This window comes from Giraffa tippelskirchi, chromosome 1, assembly GCF_054371585.1.
Source record: "Giraffa tippelskirchi isolate mGirTip1 chromosome 1, T2T-mGirTip1v1.2.pri, whole genome shotgun sequence".
In the NCBI taxonomy this organism is placed as follows: domain Eukaryota; kingdom Metazoa; phylum Chordata; class Mammalia; order Artiodactyla; family Giraffidae; genus Giraffa; species Giraffa tippelskirchi.
In genome coordinates, this window is record NC_137275.1 from 197,835,324 (window position 1) to 197,855,963 (window position 20,640).

The following is a 20,640-nucleotide window of genomic DNA, read 5'->3' on the forward strand; positions in this document are numbered from 1 at the left end:
GCGGCACCGCCACCCCCGAGTGCTCTGGCTGCTTGGGTTCCTGGCATGCTGATTTGTGACTTAAGATTAAAATCACATTGCCAGGGATTACCACGCAACCACGACCCTGACTGCTGCTCCAGAAGCCGTAGTTGCGCTCTCTGCAGTTCGGGGAACAGACGCATCTCGTAGCTCCTCTCTGCAAGCGGAAGAAGCCGACAGCCTCGGAAGATGCTCGCCGGCCCTTTCCTTATGCCCAGCGACGACCTCTCTGACAAGGTGCAGAGCTTAGCTGATTGGTGAACAGTGACTGGTTTCCGCTTTGTTCACAGTGGCTAAGTTCTGCACCTGAAGAGAAGGTGAGATGGGGCCAGTTAAGGTGGAGCTGCTGGGGCAGAGGCCGCTGCTGAGCGGTCAGCTCGGGGCCGAGCAGGATTCTGGAGGATAAGGGCCCGCCTGGCCCCAAGGATGCACTTTGTCCTGTACGAATGCAAACATTCCCAAAGTCTACAGAAATATAAATCCACTAAGTAAACATCTGTCTGAAAGTTCAAATGTATTGAAAGCTACAAAATTATTCTTTTAAAAATCTAAAAGCAAATGAATCATAGAAGTCAACTAAGACTGTGTCAGCAATAGATGGCGTGTGAGTAGAGCTGAGTGCTTGCTTTCAAAGGAGACTTCCTCTTATGATTTCCGAGCACGGTGAACTCTCTCTTGTATTTGCAGTCCAGGTCTGTGTATCTTCTGCAGCGCCAGTGGAACGAGGCCGAGCGAGCTCCCAGCTGAGGCACTGCTTCTCCGGGCTGTCAGTTGGACCCGCCCTCCGGTGCCTACTGAGCTGATATCAGTTCTCATTTTACACACTGGCTCAGTTCAGCAGGAACAGGAGTCGAGCCCTAGAGCAAAGCCTTCCTGTTTGTAAGTGCCCAGAGGCTTGGGAGCTGGGACTGCAGCTGCGTGAAGACTGGCCCGAGCGTCCACAGCAGAGCTGACCGGCAGCGGTGGTGGCCCCTCTGTATGTGACCTGTGTGTGGGTGTTGGTAGAGTCAGAGTTCTGTTGACACAAGAGAAATGAGCTTCCACCCAAAAAGGCAGAATGCCATTAGCACCATGCGTGTGACATGGGCAGCGCCCACCTCTGTCATGGTGTACTATGGCCAGAAAGCAGGCGGAGTGACGGCGGGTCTGAAACAGCCTGCCTCCCTAGTATCTGTCCTGTGAATGAAGCCCAAGTTACAGCCACTGGCTTTCACAGCCGTGTGTGAGCAAAGCAGATGGCACACGGTGCAGCTGTAAAGCCCATTCTCGGGGCTGTGAGATGCACCCTGGTCTCTCCCTGTCCTCCGCTCATGGTCCTCTCTCCAAAGCTGAGAGCAAAGGTTACTTGTTTACAAGAATTCCTATGTTGTGACCCGGCAGTAAACTTTATTGCTGTTTCCTTTGCAGGAAAGATCACAGTGAGAATCCTTTTCATACATCTGCTTGTAGCCCTGGTGGGCCCAGGCTTGCATGGACCCTGGACATCAAAGGAAGAGCGGTGGGGCTGCTGAAGCCGGCAGTCGGTGGCCTCCTGCGCCTTGTGGGGTGACCTCCCCAAAGGGCCTCACCGCAGAGCTTGTGTCAAGAGGTGCACCCTCATCAGCAGTCTCCATGGGGCCGTGTGACGCCTTCGTGCCCATCCTGGATGAACCACCTCAAGATCCTGAATGTTTATTGAGTCTCCCCTCCCCTTTGAGTTCAAGTCAGTTCTTCCACCCAAACACAGAAGATCCCTGAGGCACATGGGAAAACCCACTGCACCTTCTCCACCCATCCCTCAGCGTGTGGGTCTGCATTTCTGCACTCCCAGAAAGCCAGTGCTTGTCTACTAGGCCCAAGGGGCTGTTGCCCACCTCCACAGAATTACATTGATTGATATGTCCATTATTTAGGTTTTCCAAAGTTTTAGTAACTTTTGGTAGAAGTGCAGGATAAGATTTGTTAAGATTTGTTGATAATATAATGGATTCATAGTTTTTTTTTTCTTCTTGTTTACTTCTGAGTTTAATACTTAAAAAAAAGAGAAAAGGGTGTAGTGTCTACAGTCTTGTCTCCTTCTTTTCTCACCTCCCTGGTTCCTCTACTGTTGAAAGTGGTGCTGATATTCTGGGGGAGGAGGGGAACGTGTGCCTCCTGCAACTGATAAAGGCACCGTCAGACTCCATGGGAACCTGTGGTGATGGTGTTGCTCTTTCCCACAAATGTTTGGTGTTAAGAATAGAAACTAAGCTTCCCGGGATTGCCCAAAGGGAAGGGTGGCCTTAAAACACCCCAGAAGCCACAGTGGTTGGTGTAGGCACGTGATGGATGGCGTGAGGCTCAGCTGAGCGGGAGTGGACCCCCCGCCTGCACCAGTGGCACCTCGAGCCAGCCTGGGGGCGATGGGCAGCTCAACACAGCCCTTCATTAGAAGCTCCTGACCTTCAGAATTACGTAACAGTGACTATCATTTTAGAAAGTTTCCTGGGGGTTGGTTCTTTGCTCTTTACATGTGCTTTGCATATGTTGCTTCTGTGTGCTTTGTTTACCATGTTGGTATAATAAAAATCTGATTTTTAAATATGAATAAGTGTCAAAATGCTGTTACTTGTGAAAACGTGAAATAAATGACTCTCCCCCTGGTTGGTGTGTATTGGCCTTCTGAGAGGCAGAGCAGCAAGCCCGGGGCACAGCCGGTGTCTGGCTGCAGTCGGCCAATCAGCCTTGTGGTTTGGTCTTGTTTTACCACGTTTTTGTCTTTAGAAACCACTGAGGCACAGCTGAGCTGCCACACAAGTAGTTTTGCACCAGACAACGGGTCCCCTTGCCCCTGTGGTCCAGAGCACAGGTACGGCCAGCAGGAGGGGCCCTCAGACCCATGGTGAGCGACAGCCTCGCCAGCCATGGCTGTGGGTAGTTTGCCTTTGCACCTATGGGCACGGGCCTTTGGTGGGGGCGGGGAGGGGGGGTGGCCCTCCAACCGCACTGGTGTTCTCGTCTTCGGAGCTCCTGGGATGGTTGTCCAAGTTCCCCCTACACCTCCTGAGAGGCCAGAGCCTGGCTGGGACTGCTGGGCTCCAGAGTGGCCACCAGTCAGCTAGGAAACAGGTTGTGGAACTAACACTCTGCATTCTTACATGGTTCATGTTGTGAAAATAGTTCCCTGTGGTAACGAGCAGGTCCTAGGACAGGCTGCTTTATCAGCAGGACCCGAGCACCTTGGGAGGGATGCCTCGGTCCAGGCGTGAGTGTTCGCAGAGGACCCAGGAGCCCCAGGCACAGAAGTTGGTGGTCTTGGGGAGACAAGGGTATGGGAGCCTGCCCTTCCCGAATCCTCCTGTGGGTCAGGCCTGCACAGTGGGATCCCCAAGATCACATAGTGACAGGCGGGATTTGAATGTGCGTCCACCTGGCTTCACCCCGAAGCTGAAGCTCCAATACTTTGGCCCCCTATGCGAAAAGTTAACTCATTAGAAAGACCCTGATGCTGGGAAAGATAGAAGGCAGGAGGAGAAGGGGACGACAGGATGAGATGGTTGGATGTCATCATTGACTCAATGGACATGAGTTTGAGCAAACTCTGGGAGATAGTGAAGGACAGGGAAGCCTGGCGTGCTGCAGTCCGTAGGGTTGCGAAGAGTCGGACACGACTGAGCGACTAAACCACCACCACGCCCTGGCTCGGGGTTCTCCCCGCAGTTGGTCTCAGGATGTAGATTGTCCCTTTGGTAATAAATTCTCAGGGACACACGGTTTTGTCATTCAGTCAAGACGTGAGAGCCTGCCTTAGGAACCAAGTTTGCTGTCGGGATGGGCCTGGGTGGGGCCAGGTGAGCACTAAACTGGAATCTGCTACAGTTACGTTCCCATGGGCAAGTCCCCAGGACTCACCCGCCTGGGAGTCACTCAACTTATTTAGCCGCAGTTTCTGATCTTTGCTACCCCAGGAACGGTATGTTTCCAGCATCGGCGTTTCCAATCACATTCCCAGGGTGAGCAGACAGGGTGGAATGAGCTCTGCCCTCCGGCTGAGATGAGGAAATGAGCCATTAGGAACCAGCATGGTCACCAATCAGGGGACACCTCCGCCCAGAGGGGGACACCCAGCAGGAGGCTTCATCAATGCCCTGGTCTGGGGAAGCAAGGAAGCCCTAGCCCCTTCTGTAGTTGGCGTGGGTCGGTTGTGGACTTCTCAGCAGTGGAGTCTGGACTGGACCGCTCGCCCCGTTATCATTGCCCTCGGTCCAGAACCGTGCTGAGGCGACAGCTGGTTCGAGAGCTGGTTAAACCAGTGAGGAGAGGTGGTCTTGTTCTCTGAGCAAGTTAAGGGGTTAATTGCCAAGTGACTGTCCTGAAATGGAGGTGTTCCCCCCCCCCAGCACAGGATCCAAGCTCTTGCCTCAGCTTCCCACATGTTGACCTGTTCCTTGAGGCCCCACATGGGGGACTGCACCCTGGCCCAGGCCTGGCTGTCACCCCTTGGCTGGCCTGGAGAGCCCCTTGCCCTCCCTAGCCACCCAGTTGGCCTCTTCACCGCCCCTGGGCCTGGACCCAGGACTGGGGACTCCGGTGGGACCCATGCAGGACCCAGGGGTGGGAGAGGAGACAGGGAAGAAGTCAAGAGAAGAGGTTCAGGTCTCCCTTTTGGGCTCTATTTTAGTATTAAAAAGAGTTTCAAAGCACTTACTTTGGAATTCCACATCAAAACATGGCAATAGTAGTCTCCATCCCAAACAAGGTACAGAAATGTCACATTAGGCAGAACCTGGTGCCCCAAGGTCAGTAACCAGAAATAGCAAACCTTGTTCCTAACCTTAACCCATGGCTTTCAGTGGAGAGAAGACCTCTAAAAGAAAGGTTCTGCAACTGGCCTGACCCCACAGGCACTTGGCAAAGCCCTGGGCAGTGCCGTTGAGGTGGCTGGGCCGCTCTGCAGGGCAGTCTGCTTGCACCAGATTGCCTCGGCCACAGCCGGCCTCAACAAGGGCAGCAGTAACCCTCCGGACAGCTGGAAGGCAGAAGCTGAGTGGCTCCTCACGAAGAGCTGGTTTTTCTTAGTGCCTTAAGCTCCAGGCCAGCCACCTCATTCTATAGATGTAGCCAGCTGGGTGGGAGGATGAGGCGTGTGAGAAGGAATCTGCCCAGAACTTCAGCAAGTCCAACCCGCTCTGCAAGGAGCACGGTGTCCCAGCAGCTCCTGCCAAACAGAACCCTGGGTGTCCCAAGCCTGTGCCTTCCCTCAGGTGGAAAGCTCACCACACCCCATTCCCAAGAAGTTGGGGGTTGGAGGGAGGAATTCTTCCTCTGGCGCTTTGCCAACAGGTAACAAGTGTTAGATGGTACATTGCAGCATCGTTTCCCCAGGGCACCTTGGACTGGACCACCTCGGGGTGCAGAGAGAGGTGGGGGGGCCCTCTGTGCAGGGCAAAGATGCCGTACAAGGTGCCAGGACAGTGCTGAGCCCAAGCCTGACCACCTGGAGCCTCCTTGGCCCGAGGTTGGGGCTGGAGACGCCTGGGGCTTTAAAGGGCTGCCTGGACCTCCCAGGGCAGTGCCCAGAGGCCAAGCTCAATGAGGAGAGCACTCAAGCCCCTAGGCCACTGTTCCAGGGACAATGACCTCGCCCTCCCTGGCTGGGCCCTGGGAGTTTATAAGGTGGAAGGGAGGAAAAGCTGGCTGGGGCTATTCATGGGTGAGGTTTTATAGATCTTTTCCCACTCTTTGGTGCTGTCTGGGAGATTGATCGGCTAATGAGGTATTTCTGTTCCAGTCCAATGACTGGAGGGTGTGAGAAAAAGAGGAGGCTGTCAGCTAAGCCTAGGGGCGGAAGGAAGTTACCATAAACTACAAATGTCCCCAGTGGTTCCCAGGACTAGCGTTCTGCCTGGACGACGGGTGGGCATCCAGGCATGCTGGCATTGGAGCATCGGAGCAGAACAGACCTGCCCCTGGTGCGAGGACCAGCCAAAAAGCCTGCTCGTTGGACCTGAGAAAGGCGGCTGGTGATGGTGCCGGAAACCCATGCTTGTCTGTCGGCATGTGCGTGTTTGGGAATACAAGTCAGAGTGCAAAAATGCAGATAAAGGCCTCTGACCGCATGTTTTCCTCTTCTCCAGACCGCTCCCATAAAACTAATCTGGTCCCTTCAAAGTGTCGTTTCAGATAAAATAAGTTCAGGGGTTTGCTTTCTCAGCCCCAAGGACTGAATTGGGCCGAACTGCTCCAGGGACTGTCCTCAGCCTCCAGTAGCACTGCCTAGGCCCCTGGCCTTATCTGGGCAGCTGATGGGGTGGCCAGGGCTCCCTTGTGGGATGCCCACCTTGGAGGGCAAAGCTCTGCCCTGCAGGGGAGCCTCGCACCACTTTCCAAATAGCTCCTCTGTGGCTTTGTCTGGGAAGCAGAAGGGATTGGGTCCACGCTGTGGTTTCTGTTTTCTTAAGCTTTCTTTGTACTCCTTCTGCCTTTAACTTCCTCCAGCCCAAGCCTTTGGCAATGGTTCCACCACAGCAGGCCCAGCACAGAAGGTGTTCTTGCTTGTGGGGTGGAGTGGGAGGTGCTGAAACCGCCTGCCTGACCACACTGCTTAGAGTCTCAAGTTCAGAAAGTTCTTTTCCAATCTAATAGGCCGCGCTTGTCACATGAGGTCCGGCAGGACAAACCTTGGAAGTGGAAATGTGTTTAAGACCGGCGAGGACACTCTTGGTTAGATTGGAAAGGCAGGACTGATACCTCAGGTTTTCATGTTCTTACTGGAAGATTTACCTCTCCTGGGACTTAGACATCAGTTCCGCCTAAGGAGGGAGGCTCAAGAAAATGTGAATTAGGGGGATAAATCAGCAATTTTGATAGAAGCCAATTTTAGTGTTTGCCCATGGGATGGTACAGGCACAAGGGTGTATTTATGTTGAGTTATAAAGCAAAGACATAACTTAAAGGAATTGTAGCTTTATGATTTTTAGCTGTTTAATAAATTAAGTGATTATGTCAAGGAAGAAAGAACTGCAGAAATTGTGGCTTCATTGCAGCTGGGGACTGAGGAGGCATTTTGTAGAGCAGGAGAGTGGTTATTAGTGATCACGGAAGCTGGGCAGATAGACAGACTGACATCAAGGAAGTTGATGTCACGGCCCACAAACTGCCCCAACTGGGGGGACCAAGTCCCCGGTCCTCAGGCCACCTTGCCTCTAGGTCAGGGTACCTCTTTCTAGAAAACTCTTTATTTGTAAATAAGGTCTGAAGATGACACCGAGCTGGTGGGTGAGCAGGGGTGCCAGAGCTGGAGAGCAGAGGTCTTCTCTCTGAGTTACAGGTGGGCATGGAGGCCTCCTTTCCTTTGCAGCATCATTTAACAGTGAGCCTCTCTTAGAACGAACGTTCCTTTACATATTGATGATTGTAAATTCTTTTTGCATACATCAGATGTGCAAACAAATATAAACAGTATGTAAACAAAGAGCAAGCACTGTTCCACTTCTTGACCAGCTCCTCCTCCAAGGCCATCACTGTGAGCAGAGTGATGGCAGAGATGGAGCAGGCACTCTCACGGCACACGTGCAGACCCCCGGCTTATGCATGTGTGGAGCAGAGTGTACATGGGTCTTTCCACGGCTGCGACATCTGAATATCACGTGGCTGAGTCGTCTCCTTAGGTCCGTTTATTCAGATCCCAGCCCTGCTCTATATCACCTGTGTAACCTTCTGGACTTCAGTTTCCTTATCTATAGGCCATGGACAACATTGTTAGGTGGTCGTGAGAATTACATGAATTAATTTACGTAAAGCCCTGATAACAGGGCCTTGCATCAACTGTAAAGTCAGGTGCTACGCTTTGATGGTTGGTTTATTTAACCAGCCCTCTACCGAGGAAGCTGTGAGTTGTTTCCTGCCCTGGGCATTCCGCATATACACAGGCAGCAGTGCATCTGTGGGATAATTTCTGGACTTGCTCACGGTGGGTCCATGCAACCTGAAGTGGGGCGAGGCAGCTCTGAAGAACTGGCTTCTTGTTACTAGATAAACGGATATATAATTTAAAATTTTTTTATTTAATGTTTTACTGCAGTAACATATATGTGAAATTTATCATTTTAACCATTTTCAAATGTACATTTCAGTGGCATTAGGGACATTCATGTCATTGTGTGCCCATCACCATCCATCCACCTCCAGAACTTTTTTATCACCCCAAAGTGAGACTCATCTATGAAACAATAACCTTCCATTTTGTCCCCACAGCCCATGGCACCCACTGTTCTATTTTCTTTCTCTCCGAATTTGACTATTCTAGGTACTTCATATGAGTGGAATAACTTTCCTTCCAAGAACCAAGCATCTTTTAAGTTCATGGCTGCAGTCACCGTCTGCAGTGATTTTAGAGCCCAAAGAGATAAAATCTGCCACTGTTACCATCGTTTCCCCTTCTGTTTGCCATAAAGTGATGGGACGGGATGCCATGATCTTAGTTTTTTGAATGTTGAGTTTTAAGCCAGCTTTTTTACTCTCTTCTTTCACCCTCATCAAGAGGCTCTTTAGTTCCTCTTCGCTTTCTGCCATTTGGATGGTATCATCTGCATATGTGAGGTTGTTGATATTTCTCCTGGCAATCTTGATTCTAACTTGTGAGTCATCCAGCCCAACATTTCACATGATGTACTCTGCATAGAAGTTAAATAAGCAGGGTGACAATATACAGCCTTGACGTACTCCTTTCCCAATTTTGAAGCAGTCCGTTGTTTCATGTCTGGTTCTAACTTTTGCTTCTTGTCCTGCTTACAGGTTTCTCAGGAGACATGTAAGGTGGTCTAGTACTCCCATCTCTCTAAGAATTTTCCACACTTTGTTGTGATCCACACAGTCAAAGGCTTTAGCACAGTCAATGAAGCTGAAGTTTTTGGAATTCTCTTGCTTTTTCTTTAATCCAGCGGATCATAAATCCTTAGACTAATTCAACAAATATTTGTCAGGTACCCATGGTATACCTGCAACTATTCCAGGCACTTGTATTGAAGATGGTCAAGTATATAAATAGATTACCTGGGGTCCATTCTGTGTAGGGCCTTGAACGCTGTTTTAAGAATGTTGGGTTTTACCATGCTCTGAACGGGGGTGTGACGTGAAGGCAGTTAGAAAGGATCGCTGAAACTCTGCAGGTGGGTGAGGGTGGGAGCAGGGAGAGTAGGTGATATTGGTGTCTCAGAGGGGGACAAGGAGCAAGGAGCCATCAGATACAGGGACGTCCTTGTGACGCAGACATGGGGGTGAGAGGAGAGGAGGGCAGAATGCTTACAGAATTGGGCCTGAGTCCCTGGAAAGTTGGAGCCACCATTGACTGACTTGAGGAGACTGTGGTTTTGGTGCGGGGTGGGCTGGTGGAATCAGCCCATGTTAGTTTGACATTGTTGCTGACCGCCCAGTGGAAATAGCTGGTGGGCCGTGGGTATTCAAGTCTGTGGTCTGGGGAGGGTATAGCCCCTCTGCACAGAGGTGGCTTGTGAAAGGCTAGCAGAGTGAGGGGCCACGGGGTGGAGACCTAAGGATGGAGCCCAGGGTGCCTGCCGAGTGGAGGTCAGGGGTTGGGCAGGGCTCAGCCCCCTCAGACAGAGGAAGGCCCTGGAATGTTCCACCAGCCGAGGGAAGCTGTCAGGGAGGAGAGAGACTCAGTGGCAGAATGAGTGCCCAGGCTGATGCTGCCTAGATTGGTGTAGCAGGCCTGAGAACAGCTGGCTGGAGCCCCAGGGAGGGCACTTGTGACTCTGACAGGGACAGTCCCCACAGGGTCCCTCTTTCAGGTCCCACCAACCTGTTGTGGAGACTTGGGCTTTAAGATCATGGGCCAACATGCATGCTTGTCATTATACTGCATATAACATTTCACTTTCAGGATTTTCTTGACTGTAACTTTCGTTTTGGTGTTTTGGCCGAGAGGCATGTGGGATCCTAGCTCCCCAGCCAAGGATTGAACCCACACCCTCTGCATTGGAAGGGGAAGTCTTAACCACTGGACTGCCAGGAAAGCCCCGTTTCTTGGCTTTTCTTAAAAATGTTTATTTTTCCATAAGAATTTTGGAGTCAGGACACCTAGTTCTCCTATTAGGATTCTATTAAGTCTAATTTATATCTCTAAGGCAGTTGTTGTGTTTCTATTTCAGGATGTCTTTCTGGAAGGAAAGAACTACCAGTTAGAGCAGTGGTTCTCAATTTGGCAATGTGTGGACCGTTTCAGTTGTCGTCTCTGGGCTGGCACCTAGTTCAGAGAGGGTGGGATAAAGCCCTCACTGCAGAGACTTGCTGGGTCGCCAGGGTTAATGATGCCACACTGATGACCCCCGCCTCAGATGCCTGCAAACCAGCTTTCTGCCAAGGGACCTCCTCCATCTTCTGCTAGTATTAGGCTGTTTCATGGCACTCATCCTTCCACGATGCTCTAGAAGAGTCTTAGAGTAGACAGTGTGTGTAGACATTTGTCATTCTCTTTAGCTGCCGAGGTTCTGACTCCCTCCAATCTATGGGGGATGCAGTCGGTGGCATCCAATAATGTCACAGAAGTGAAACCAGCTGGACACCTTCCCCAGCTCCTCTTGCAGCCTAAGAGCGTGTGGGGGACCTGGGCTTCTCTAGACAGGTGCAGCAGCTGGGACTCTGGCCAGCCCTTCAAAGAGTGCGGTGCAGGGGCCTGTCTCCTTGCTGAAGGCAGCAGAGCCTGCTGGACAAACTGTTAATACAAGGGTCCTGAATTGCAGAATTCAGTGGCAGGAATTTCCTCACCTGGCCACTCTGAACCTGGGTTTTGGGCACTGCTGCTGGCTGACTAGAGCTAAGCCTTCTCTGCTCAACAGTTCTGTGGGCTTTTTTTTTTTTAATTTATTTTTGGCTGGGTCATGGTTGCTGTACGTGTGTTTCTCTAGTTATGGATAGCAGGGTCTACTCTCTAGTTTTGCTGCACGGGCTTCTCATTGCGGTGGCTTCTCTTGTTGCCAAGCACAGGCTCTAGGGCATTTGGGCTTCAGCAGCTGTGGGCCGTGAGCTCAGTAGTTGTAGCTTGTGGGTTCTGTTGCCCTGAAGCATGTGGAATCCTCCCAGACCAGGGATCAAACTCGTGTCTCCTGCATTGGCAGGTGGACTCTCAACCACTGGACCACCAGGGAAGTCCTCTGTGGGCTTTTAAGTACTCTTGGGATCACTTCCCTTTTGCTTTCAACATCGTGTCTGTTTCTGTTGCTTGCAACAAGAATCCTAACTTGATGCACATGGATTCATCATATTGTGAGAAAAACCAGAGGTTGAGATTTTCAACACTGATTTAAGAGAACTTCTACTTCTATAGAAGATCTAAGAAGTATGAAACTCAGTATCCAAGCATGCACGTTTCCTACCCCAAACACCAAGTACGGTTCACTAGCACAATTATATCAAGGATTGGGGAAAAAGGAAGTCCTACATTACAACCTTCCTTTGTTATTATCAGTCCGTGTATGAGGGAGATGATTTGGACCCATGCTATAAACAAACTGTGGACCTGGATCTTAGAAGAAGGCTTTAAGACACACATTTATTTTGCTTTAAATTTAGTTCTTTAGGAATGAGATGGTTTGGTGATGATTAATAACAGGATTGTTTGACAAAATGCACGAAATCCATGTCAAATCCAGTGTCAGGCAGAGGAAGGAAATCATCACCAGCACCACTGGCTGTGGGTGGGGTGGTGATGGGCTGGCAGAGGAAGAGAAAGGCAAGGACAGCGGTGCAGTCAAGTTCATTATCTTCCTCCCTGGAGAGCACAGTTTGGATTCCTTGTTGAATAAGGTAGAACATTCCTCAGGTTTGTTCTTACTGTGCAAACAGTAGGCCCCTCTGCGTAACAGGGACAGGCTCGGTATCAATTTGCCTTGAATTTCTGCCCACTGCTCAGGTCCGGATCCTCTTCCAATCCCTGTTCTTCACTCCTCCACTTCGACGGAAGATGTGGCTTTCTGCTGTCCCCTCTCATCTTGTCTGGTACCTTTGTCCCAGCAGTGAGAACGGGGCCAGGTATAGAAGATGGAACTGGCACCCCGGACAGCCCGGGCAGGGGCTCGTCCCCACATGCCCTCTGTGGTCTCAGGTGCCTTGTGGACATGACAGGAGCCCCCTGGTACCCCACGTCAGGAAGCAGAGTGATTGTCCAGAGAGCCCAATGCAAGCTGTCTGAAGTAAAGTTGGGGTCAGCCAGAGCCTGAGAGAGCCATGGGGATGTGCTCTGAGGATGAGTGGAGCCGCAGGTGGAGTCCCTCCTTCCCAATGCCCAGGGAGCCGGGGAGGGTGGAGCGAGAGGGCTGTGAGTCTGAAACACCAGAGTGAGCAGGAGGGTGGGCTGTGCTCTGTCAGATGCATTCTCGTTTCAGAAATTGAGAGGGGGGTGGGGCACAACGTGTACATCAATTCAGCTTACACTCAGTGGTAATATTTAAGTATGGCTTAAAGGGAAAAAAGTGTCTATATTATGATGCATCTCATTTTGTTTTAGCAGCTGCTGCTGACTTGCCTACCCTACACCCACTCTCCTCAGCAGTTTTTAGATATCCAGTGGCAAGTTTCCTAGGCCTAGAGATAAATTATAATTGGTCTTTTCTAGGGGCAGACCTATCTAGGTTTTGAGAAACCTGAAGCTTCCATAATTGGGGAGTAGAGAGAATTTTTTTTTCTGAGAAAAATTGTACTACTTAATACAAAATTAGGTGCCATGTGACTTTTATTTAGACTGACAAACTATAAAGCAAATTACAGATTTTAAAAGCTAGCAAATTCTACAAACATCATGAAGTCCTGATGAATAACATAACCTCTGTATTAAGGGTGGCCATTTAATACATTTTTTCCTTATAGTTTTGGGCTCTGTCCTCTTTGATCTAAGTCCAAAGCTTAGGAGAACTTAGAGGCTTTGTAAAGGAATTAGGAAATACTATAGACAGACTGAGGTAAGGTCAGGAGGGAAATTTCCAGAAATGCAGATTAAACAATCTGAGATAGATAACTGTCCTGTTTTTATTATTTGCTGTGAAATACAGTGTGAATGGATGTCCACGTGGAAGCATACCTCCCCCCCAAGGAGGTCTGGTTCCCAGTGGCCACTCGGTTTAGGGGGGACTCACTACCACTGAACTGAGCCTTTTCTTTCATGTCCACTGAAGTTGGTTGCAGCTTCCCCGGCAAGAATCAGCACAGGAGAGGCATCCTCAACTCTTAGAGAAGCACATGATGATGGCACTTGTGGTAAGAGTATTTTAACAGCATACCTTTCATACTGTAGCATTTCGCAAACGGAAGGCTCAGGTCAAAAGGTCTTGGAATTTTCCAGACCTTCAGGTGGATCCATATACCAAAACAAGTAATTCCTCTAAAAGCTTAATGTCTAATACAACAAAACTTTACTCATCCTCAAACAGAAGCCAAGAATAAGGCAGATTCACAGATGACTAATACATAAATCCAAGTGGACATGAAAGTCTTGACTCACTCAACAAACAGATAATACACAAAAAAGCAAAAGCATAACCCTAAAAGGGAAAAATGTCTTTAATTGACGTGAAATAAATATTGTTGATGTGCCAATTCTTTATTGGAAATTTCCAACTCCCATTTTAGTTAACAAGACAGCTGACATATAATCTCTTCCAATGTTTCCAGAACACATCTTGAACCCTCCTCTGTCAGCCACCTTTGAGGTAACATGAGCTCCTTCAGTAACAGCCAGTGCTTAGCGAATGTAAAGCAAAAGGCCCCAGAGCTGGCTTCGTTTCATTGCTAAGACGTGTTGCTCCCCTGTCACCACTACTTGCCGCTGGGCTTGGTGGGCTCTGCTCAGGGGCCATGGGAGGGAAACTCGAGGGATCCACACTATCCTGGATGAAGAACGTCTTACGAAAGCAAGAGAGCATCCTGGTGGATAAGATGAGATACTGATGACAATTACCGGACTTCTTAAAAAAGTGGAAAAAGGCTAAGGTATTTTCTAAAATGACCAATGGTGCATGACCAGCTTCTTGTCCCAAAGAGTTTGAAACACCCAAATAATAGTTGTGTGTCTTGGTTTGATGTAGGGAAAAAAGGAAATAGAAATCTCTTCTCCCATCCAGGCTTTTCTTTAGTGGTTCTCTAATTGACATTCGGGCTGAGCAGGCACAGGGGCTGCTGAAGCCACAATCCTGTCATTAGTGAGTAAATCTCACTGAATTCAGGCTGAAGTACCTGACATTTTTTGTAAAACATGTACTACCAGATCTTGCCGAGATGTTTATGGCTCATTCTTACAACGCGAAGAGGGAACACATTCTACAAACTTGTGGCTGTTAAGAAGCGGCCCCATCATTTCATCATGTGGAGTCATTGGTTAACCTGCCTGGGCTAGGCTTGCTCTCGCAGCTCTGTGAGGAGCTCTCTGGCCAGTTTTCTCGACCTATGGGCTTCCAGGCAAAGATGATCCCATCTGTACAAAGTATAGTCCAGGAAGCCAATAATCTCGTTCATTATCGCATCGGTCTGAGCCATCTGGAATGAGGACAGAAAAGAAGACAAATTAAAATACTTTGCAGACAGACTCGTCTCTTTATCCAGTGCACCAACCATAACCATCCTGTCTCCCAGAGGCAGCTGCATTCCTGTCAGCTCCAAAGGGCTCTTGTTTGTTTTCAAGGTGATGAGCAGAAGCAAGACCATTCTCAAACCTTGGCCATCTCGTGAGCAGAGTCATTTCCTAAAGCTCACCCCCTCTGACACACAACAGCTACAGACAAATGCTTTATTTCTTGGAACACCTGTCACAAGCTTTGGGGGTTATTTGCTGTGAGAAACAGAGGCAAATGAGCATACTCTGCTTGACTTTCTACAAAAGGCTCACTCTAATACGAGAACTGGAAAATGCTGAAAAGAGAGTGCCACCTGTTCTCACACAAACAGCTTTACAAATGGCATTCTTGGGCTCACGGCTGGCCCACCTGTTTGTTAATAGGCACCTAAGATTTTAACCCCCTTCATGGATCACAGCCTTGTTGAAGCTCAATATTTAAAAAGCTAAGCTCATGGCATCCGATCCCATCACTTCATGGCAAATAATAGGGGAAAAAGTGGAAGCAGTAACAGATTTTATTTTCTTGGGCTCCAAAATAACTGCAGACGGTGACTGCAACCGTGAATTGAAAGGTTCTTATTCCTTGGAAGGAAAGTTATGACAAACTTAGCATATTCAAAAGCAGAGACATCACTTTGCTGATAGAAAGTCTGTATAATCAAAGCTATGGTTTTTCCAGTAGACATGTATGGATGTATGAGTTGGACCATAAAGAAGACTGAGCACCAAAGAATTGATGCTTTTGAATTGTGGTGCTGGAGAAGATTCTTGAGAGTCCCTAAGACTGCAAGGAGACTAAACCAGTCAATATTAAAGGAAATCAACCCAGAATATTCATTGGAATGACTGATGCTGAAGCTCCAATATTTTGGTCACCTAATGCAAAGAGCAGACTCATTGGAAAAGACTTTGATGCTGGGAAATACTGAAGGCAAAAGGAGAAGGGGTGGCAGAAGATAAGATGGTTAGATAGCATCACTGACTCAACAGACATGAATTTGAGCAAACTCCGAGAGATAGTGGACAGAGAAGTCTGGCATGCTGTATGCGACCATGGGGTTGCAAAGAGTCGGACACGACTTAGCAACTAAGCAACAACAACAAAGGTTTTAACACTTGACTCTTAAGGAAAGCAGGAAACACAGGAACTGTCATTTCTGCTAAATACAGCCTTCGTTGTTGGTACCCTTAAGTGCCATTTTCCTAAGAGTTTGGTTCAGCAAAAAGGGTGAGAATCTCACAGTCTACCTGTGTGAAGAATTTACTGTGCTTTTTTAGACACAAGTATATAAGAACCTCTGATTTTGAGAGTAATCTATGCTTTTTTTTTTCTTTTAAATATAGAACACTTCACAAATCTACGTCATCCTTGCACAGGGGCCATGCTAATCATCTCTGTCTCCTTCAAATTTTAGGCTGTGCACTGCCAAAGTGAGCACTACATATTTGTTTTCTGTGTGTGAGTCAAATGTTTGAGTCACCTGAGCAGCCCAAGGTCAGGCTCCTTCCCCGTGTGCACACTGGGCCCTTCTGATAGGATGACCAGCTGCCCTGGTCCACCTGGGACTCTCCAGGGCCCAGGACAGCCTTCAGTCCCATGCCACCTCTGTCTGTGAGTCAAAGCAGATCTCTCAGCAGCACGGGTATTGAGTGAGAGTGGGGGACACCCTGGGCCCCCTAGACAACGCTGGTGGCTCCTCGGCCATCTACTGGCAGCTGCCCAAGCCGAGAGGGTCTCTGCAGGGGCTGGGGGTGCGGGCAGGCTGCCAGCCTGGGCAGATTCCATGTGGCTCTTCGTGTCCAGATCATCCTCTCTTGGCTTTTATTCAGAAGTTACAGATGTTGTAGATAACCTCTATGGATGAAACAACGTGAGCTTTCCTGGGATGTCTTAAAAGACTTAATTTACTTCCCCAAACCTGGGTTGGGGCGAGGAAGACTGCCTCCCGCTCCAGTGCCCAGGGACCACAGGTGCTCCTCGGAGCTGGACGCAGGGTGGCGGCGCCATCACTGACGCTCTGGACAAGCCACCTCAATGCCCAAGCTCCACTCCTGGTCTCCGGTCACCCCGCCCCACTGCCGCTGAGGGAGGGACGCTTGGCCAAGGGCATCTGTATGGGGCTTCAATTCATTGTGAGCTCCGCAACGACAGAACTGAACTCTGTATTTCAGATTCGGGCTGCCTTTCGGCTGAGAGTGCTGTGGTCCAGCAACAGAAGACAGAAGGAGATCGAGAGAGAAACGTGAACTCAGGGCAGGTCATGGGGCAAGAGAGGATGGGCCTCAGGGGGCGGAGGAACCTGGGCCCCAGCCGGGCTCCTTGTGCCTCATCCTCATCACAGAGGCTCGGAAGGAGGAGATAGTGGAGACGGGAAACCAGGCGCATGGAGCATAGAAGCCGAAGAACAAGGGGCGGGAAGGGCAGGGGTTCTGACCAAGGGATTCAGTGGGGACTCAGAAGCTGAGTCCTGGGGCCTGTGCGCGAGCCCGAGGAAGCAGTCGGTGGGGAGCATCCTGTGGCAGAGGCTGGGGTGTGGGGCCACGAGAGGAGGAAGGTGAGCTGACGGCGCACGGGGCCACTCGGATAAGGATGGAACCCGGTGCGGAGAACACAGGGCTCAGAGCCTAGAGCTCACACAATGACAGCAAGACCAGGATCTGGCCGGGGGCTGGCTCTGCTCCCGACTCTCTTTCTCATCAAAGCCAGGCCAGGGCTGGGGTTCTGGGGGTGGTGATGCCAAAGCCCCTGGGAAAGAAAGGCTGTCCCACCGAGCCCAGGCTTTCCCAACTGGCTACCACCTGCTCCCAGTAGAGCAGACCTGGCCTGGAGCTCTTCCCAGGGTGCTCGAAGAGGGAGGCTCTGCGGACCCCGGGAGGAGCCAGTGCTGGGGGAACTCCTTGCACCTGTCCTGCTCGTAGCAGTGCTTGCTGGGCTGCCTTCAACGGACCACGCGGGACTACAGGAAGCCTTCGAGTAGGAAGGCCGATATGTTAGTAAAGATAGTTTCAGAACATCTCTAAGGACAGAGCCCAGGAGACACTCTGTGCTACAACAGGTTCTGAGGTGCCGGGAGGCCAGCGCCCACTGCTAAGGAACCAGTGCAGGAAAACAATCACCGCGTTTCATCTTTTAATGATCTTTTTTTTTTTTGTAGCTGAGCTGACTTACGAAAGGGAATGAAGATGTGCAGGGGTTTTCCGAGCTCCCCCAGGCTCAGGCATAGATCAGCAGCGTTGATTGGGGTTGAGCTATTTTGTGGGAATTGGCCTCTGGCATCGGTGACAAGCCTGAGCTTGGTGACATGACCAGCTCCTGAGTCACAGCAGGCGTTCTGTGGGTGAGACCTGAGAGGGTGGGCCGTGTGAATGTGGACTGTTCCCGGAATGGAGGGAAATATGGTTGGAATACGGAAGCAGAGAACTGGGCGTCTCTGAGGAGCTTTCTCTAGACTATTCTCTCACACCCTATGGGCTGGGACTCTGATCTCCCTGGCCTGCTTTCCACCCCCAGGGGGACAGGATGTGGGAGGAGTAGAAGGGCACAGGCTCAGAGAGGAAGGGTGGCCAGGCCTGAGCAGGATCCTTGGGCTGAGGCCCCTCCCCCAGGTTCCAGGGCCTGGGCAGGAGGTCAGAGGTCAGGCAACAAAAATACCACCAAGGCTTGCATGATTCAGAAGTGCCTGCCTTTGACTTTTTTGTTTTTGAAAACAGGTTTTCTTTTATATATGCGTGCTAAGTTGCTTCAGTCGTGTCCAACTCTTTGCAACCCTATGGACTGTAGTCTGCCAGGCTCCTCTGTCCATGGGATTCTCCAGGCATTTCCTCCTCCAGGAGATCTTCCCGACCCAGGGATCAAACCCATGTCTTTTAGTTCTCCTGCATTAGCAGGCAGGTTCTTTACCACTAACGCCATCTGGGAAGCCACTTCTCATATATATGTGTTTTTTTTAATTTAAATATATATATGTATATATATATATATATTTTGGCTGTGCTGGGTCTTAGTTGCAGCATGTGGGATACAATTCCCCCATCAGGGATTGAACCTGGGCCCCCTGCATTGGAAACTCAGAGTCTTACCCAGTGGACCACCAGGGAAGTCCCCTTAACTTTTAAAATAACTTTCAATTTTAGAATGGTTTTATATTTATAGTTTGACTAAAAAGATAATACAGAGAAATCTCATATCCCCCACACTCAGTTTTCCTGTTAACATTTTACATTAGTTTAGTACATTTGTCAGAATTAATGAGCCAGTATCTATTCACTTTATTAACCCAACTTTTACGTCAGACTTTATTCTGACCTCAGTTTTTCCCTAATGTCCTTCTTCTGGTCCAGGATTCCATCTAAGACACCACATTACATTTAACCATCGACCCTCCTTAGGCTCTTGTTGGCTGTGAAAGTTTCTCAGACTTCCCTGTTTTTGATGACCTTGACAGTCTTAAGGAGTATTGGTCAGGTATTTTTGTCAAATGTCCTTCAACTGGAGTTTGTCAATTGTTTTTTTCATAATTAGACTGGGTTTGGGGTAGGAAGGCCATAGAGGTCAAGTGCCATTTTCATCACTTCCTATCAACGTGACTTAGTACTGCTGATGTTGACCTTGATCACCTGGCTGAGGCAGTGGCTGACAAGTGACTATTATAATTTATTCCTGGCCAGAGAGGAAAATTGGTTGATACCAAGTTCTAGAGGTATGAGGACATTTTTTTAGCTCTCACCTATGGAGGTCTCCCACCCTAAATGGATTTGGAGGTGAGATGTGCATTTTATAAAAGCACACGACAGATCGCTGTGCTGGGGTGGGCCCTGAGGAGATGGTACCCCGTATGTGACAAGCAAGTCCTCTTCTGCTCTCGGCCACACCCAGGCTCTGGGAGGTCTTCTGTCTGAGCCCTAGAGGATGGCCTGACAGACTGGCTGTGTGGCCTGCCTGCCCCACATACCTTGTTCTCCCGGGACCAAGGAGAACCTTCTGGGCACTGGTGACTGAGTTTTTGGCAGTCCCACTGGTCACTGGGACTTGCTTCTCGTTCACATTCAAACAGAGCAGGAGAGAGCAGGAGGGGGCCTCTGCGTACTGGGAACATTCCTTTCTTGATTTGGTTGCTGGTTGCATGGGTGTTTCTGGTTTGTGAAAATTCATCAAGTTATACTTTAATGTCAGAGAAGGCAATGGCACCCCACTCCAGTACTCTTGCCTGGAAAATCCCACGGATGGAGGAGCCTGGTAGGCTACAGTCCATGGGGTCGCTAAGAGTCGGACATGACTGAGCGACTTCACTTTCACTTTTCCCTTTCATGCACTGGAGAAGGAAATGGCAACCCACTCCAGTATTCTTGCCTGGAGAATCCCAGGGACGGTGGAGCCTGGTGGGCTGCCATCTATGGGGTCGCACAGAGTCGGACACGACTGAAGCGACTTAGCAGCAGCAGCATACTTTAATGTATATGTATTATAAAAAGTTAGAAACAGAAAAAAAAAACCAGCATTTTTTTTGAGATGAGCTTATAACATAAACGGAGAAGGCAATGGCACCCCACTCCAGTACTCTTGCTTGGAAAATCCCATGGACGGAGGAGCCTGGTAGGCTACGGTCCATGGGGTCGCTAAGAGTACGACACGACTGAGTGACTTCACTTTCACTTTTCCCTTTCATGCACTGGAGAAGGAAATGGCAACCCACTCCAGTATTCTTGCCTGGAGAATCCCAGGGATGGCGGAGCCTGGTGGGCTGCCATCTATGGGGTCGCACAGAGTCGGACACAACTGAAGCGACTTAGCAGCAGTAGCAGTATAACATAAAATTTGCTATTTTAACCATTTTTAAATGTACAATTCAGTGGCATGAATTATATTCACAGTGTTGTACAACCACCGCTACTGTCCATTTCCATAACTTACTCATTATCCCAAACAGGAACTCTGCACCACTCCCCACTCAATTCTACTGTCTGTCTCTATGAATTTACCTATTCTAGGTACCTCACATGAGTACAATCATCTAGTATTTGTCCTTTTTTGTGTCTGG

The 20,640-nt window shown here is 49.6% G+C and overlaps 2 protein-coding genes and 1 pseudogene across 32 annotated transcripts in view; 1 reads left to right on the forward strand and 2 right to left on the reverse strand.

The window, feature by feature from the left end:
* Positions 1 to 2,587, forward strand: part of AOPEP (aminopeptidase O (putative)) — a 406,505-nt gene extending 403,918 nt beyond the window's left edge. For 13 of the 14 annotated variants that reach the window (XR_014062841.1, XR_014062843.1, XM_081522460.1 and 10 more), the window contains one exon: positions 1,429 to 2,587. Coding sequence is in view for 2 of the 14 variants with exons in the window: in XM_081522504.1 (XP_081378630.1) it covers positions 1,429 to 1,443 (15 nt within the window). In the remaining 12 variants the exon portion in view is untranslated. Of the gene's footprint in view, positions 1 to 708; positions 998 to 1,428 lie in introns of all 14 variants that reach the window. The other variant, XR_014062842.1, reaches the window with a different exon arrangement.
* Positions 2,588 to 12,709: 10,122 nt separating this feature from the next.
* Positions 12,710 to 20,640, reverse strand: part of FANCC (FA complementation group C) — a 303,173-nt gene continuing 295,242 nt past the window's right edge. For 15 of the 18 annotated variants that reach the window (XM_081522609.1, XM_081522765.1, XM_081522620.1 and 12 more), the window contains one exon: positions 12,710 to 14,523. In XM_081522609.1, the coding sequence (XP_081378735.1) occupies positions 14,380 to 14,523 (144 nt within the window). In that variant the 3' untranslated portion in view covers positions 12,710 to 14,379. Of the gene's footprint in view, positions 14,524 to 17,771; positions 17,948 to 20,640 lie in introns of those variants that run through there. The other 3 variants (XM_081522735.1, XM_081522745.1, XM_081522756.1) reach the window with 2 other exon arrangements.
* On the reverse strand, positions 15,937 to 16,037 carry LOC145521694 (U6 spliceosomal RNA; annotated as a pseudogene).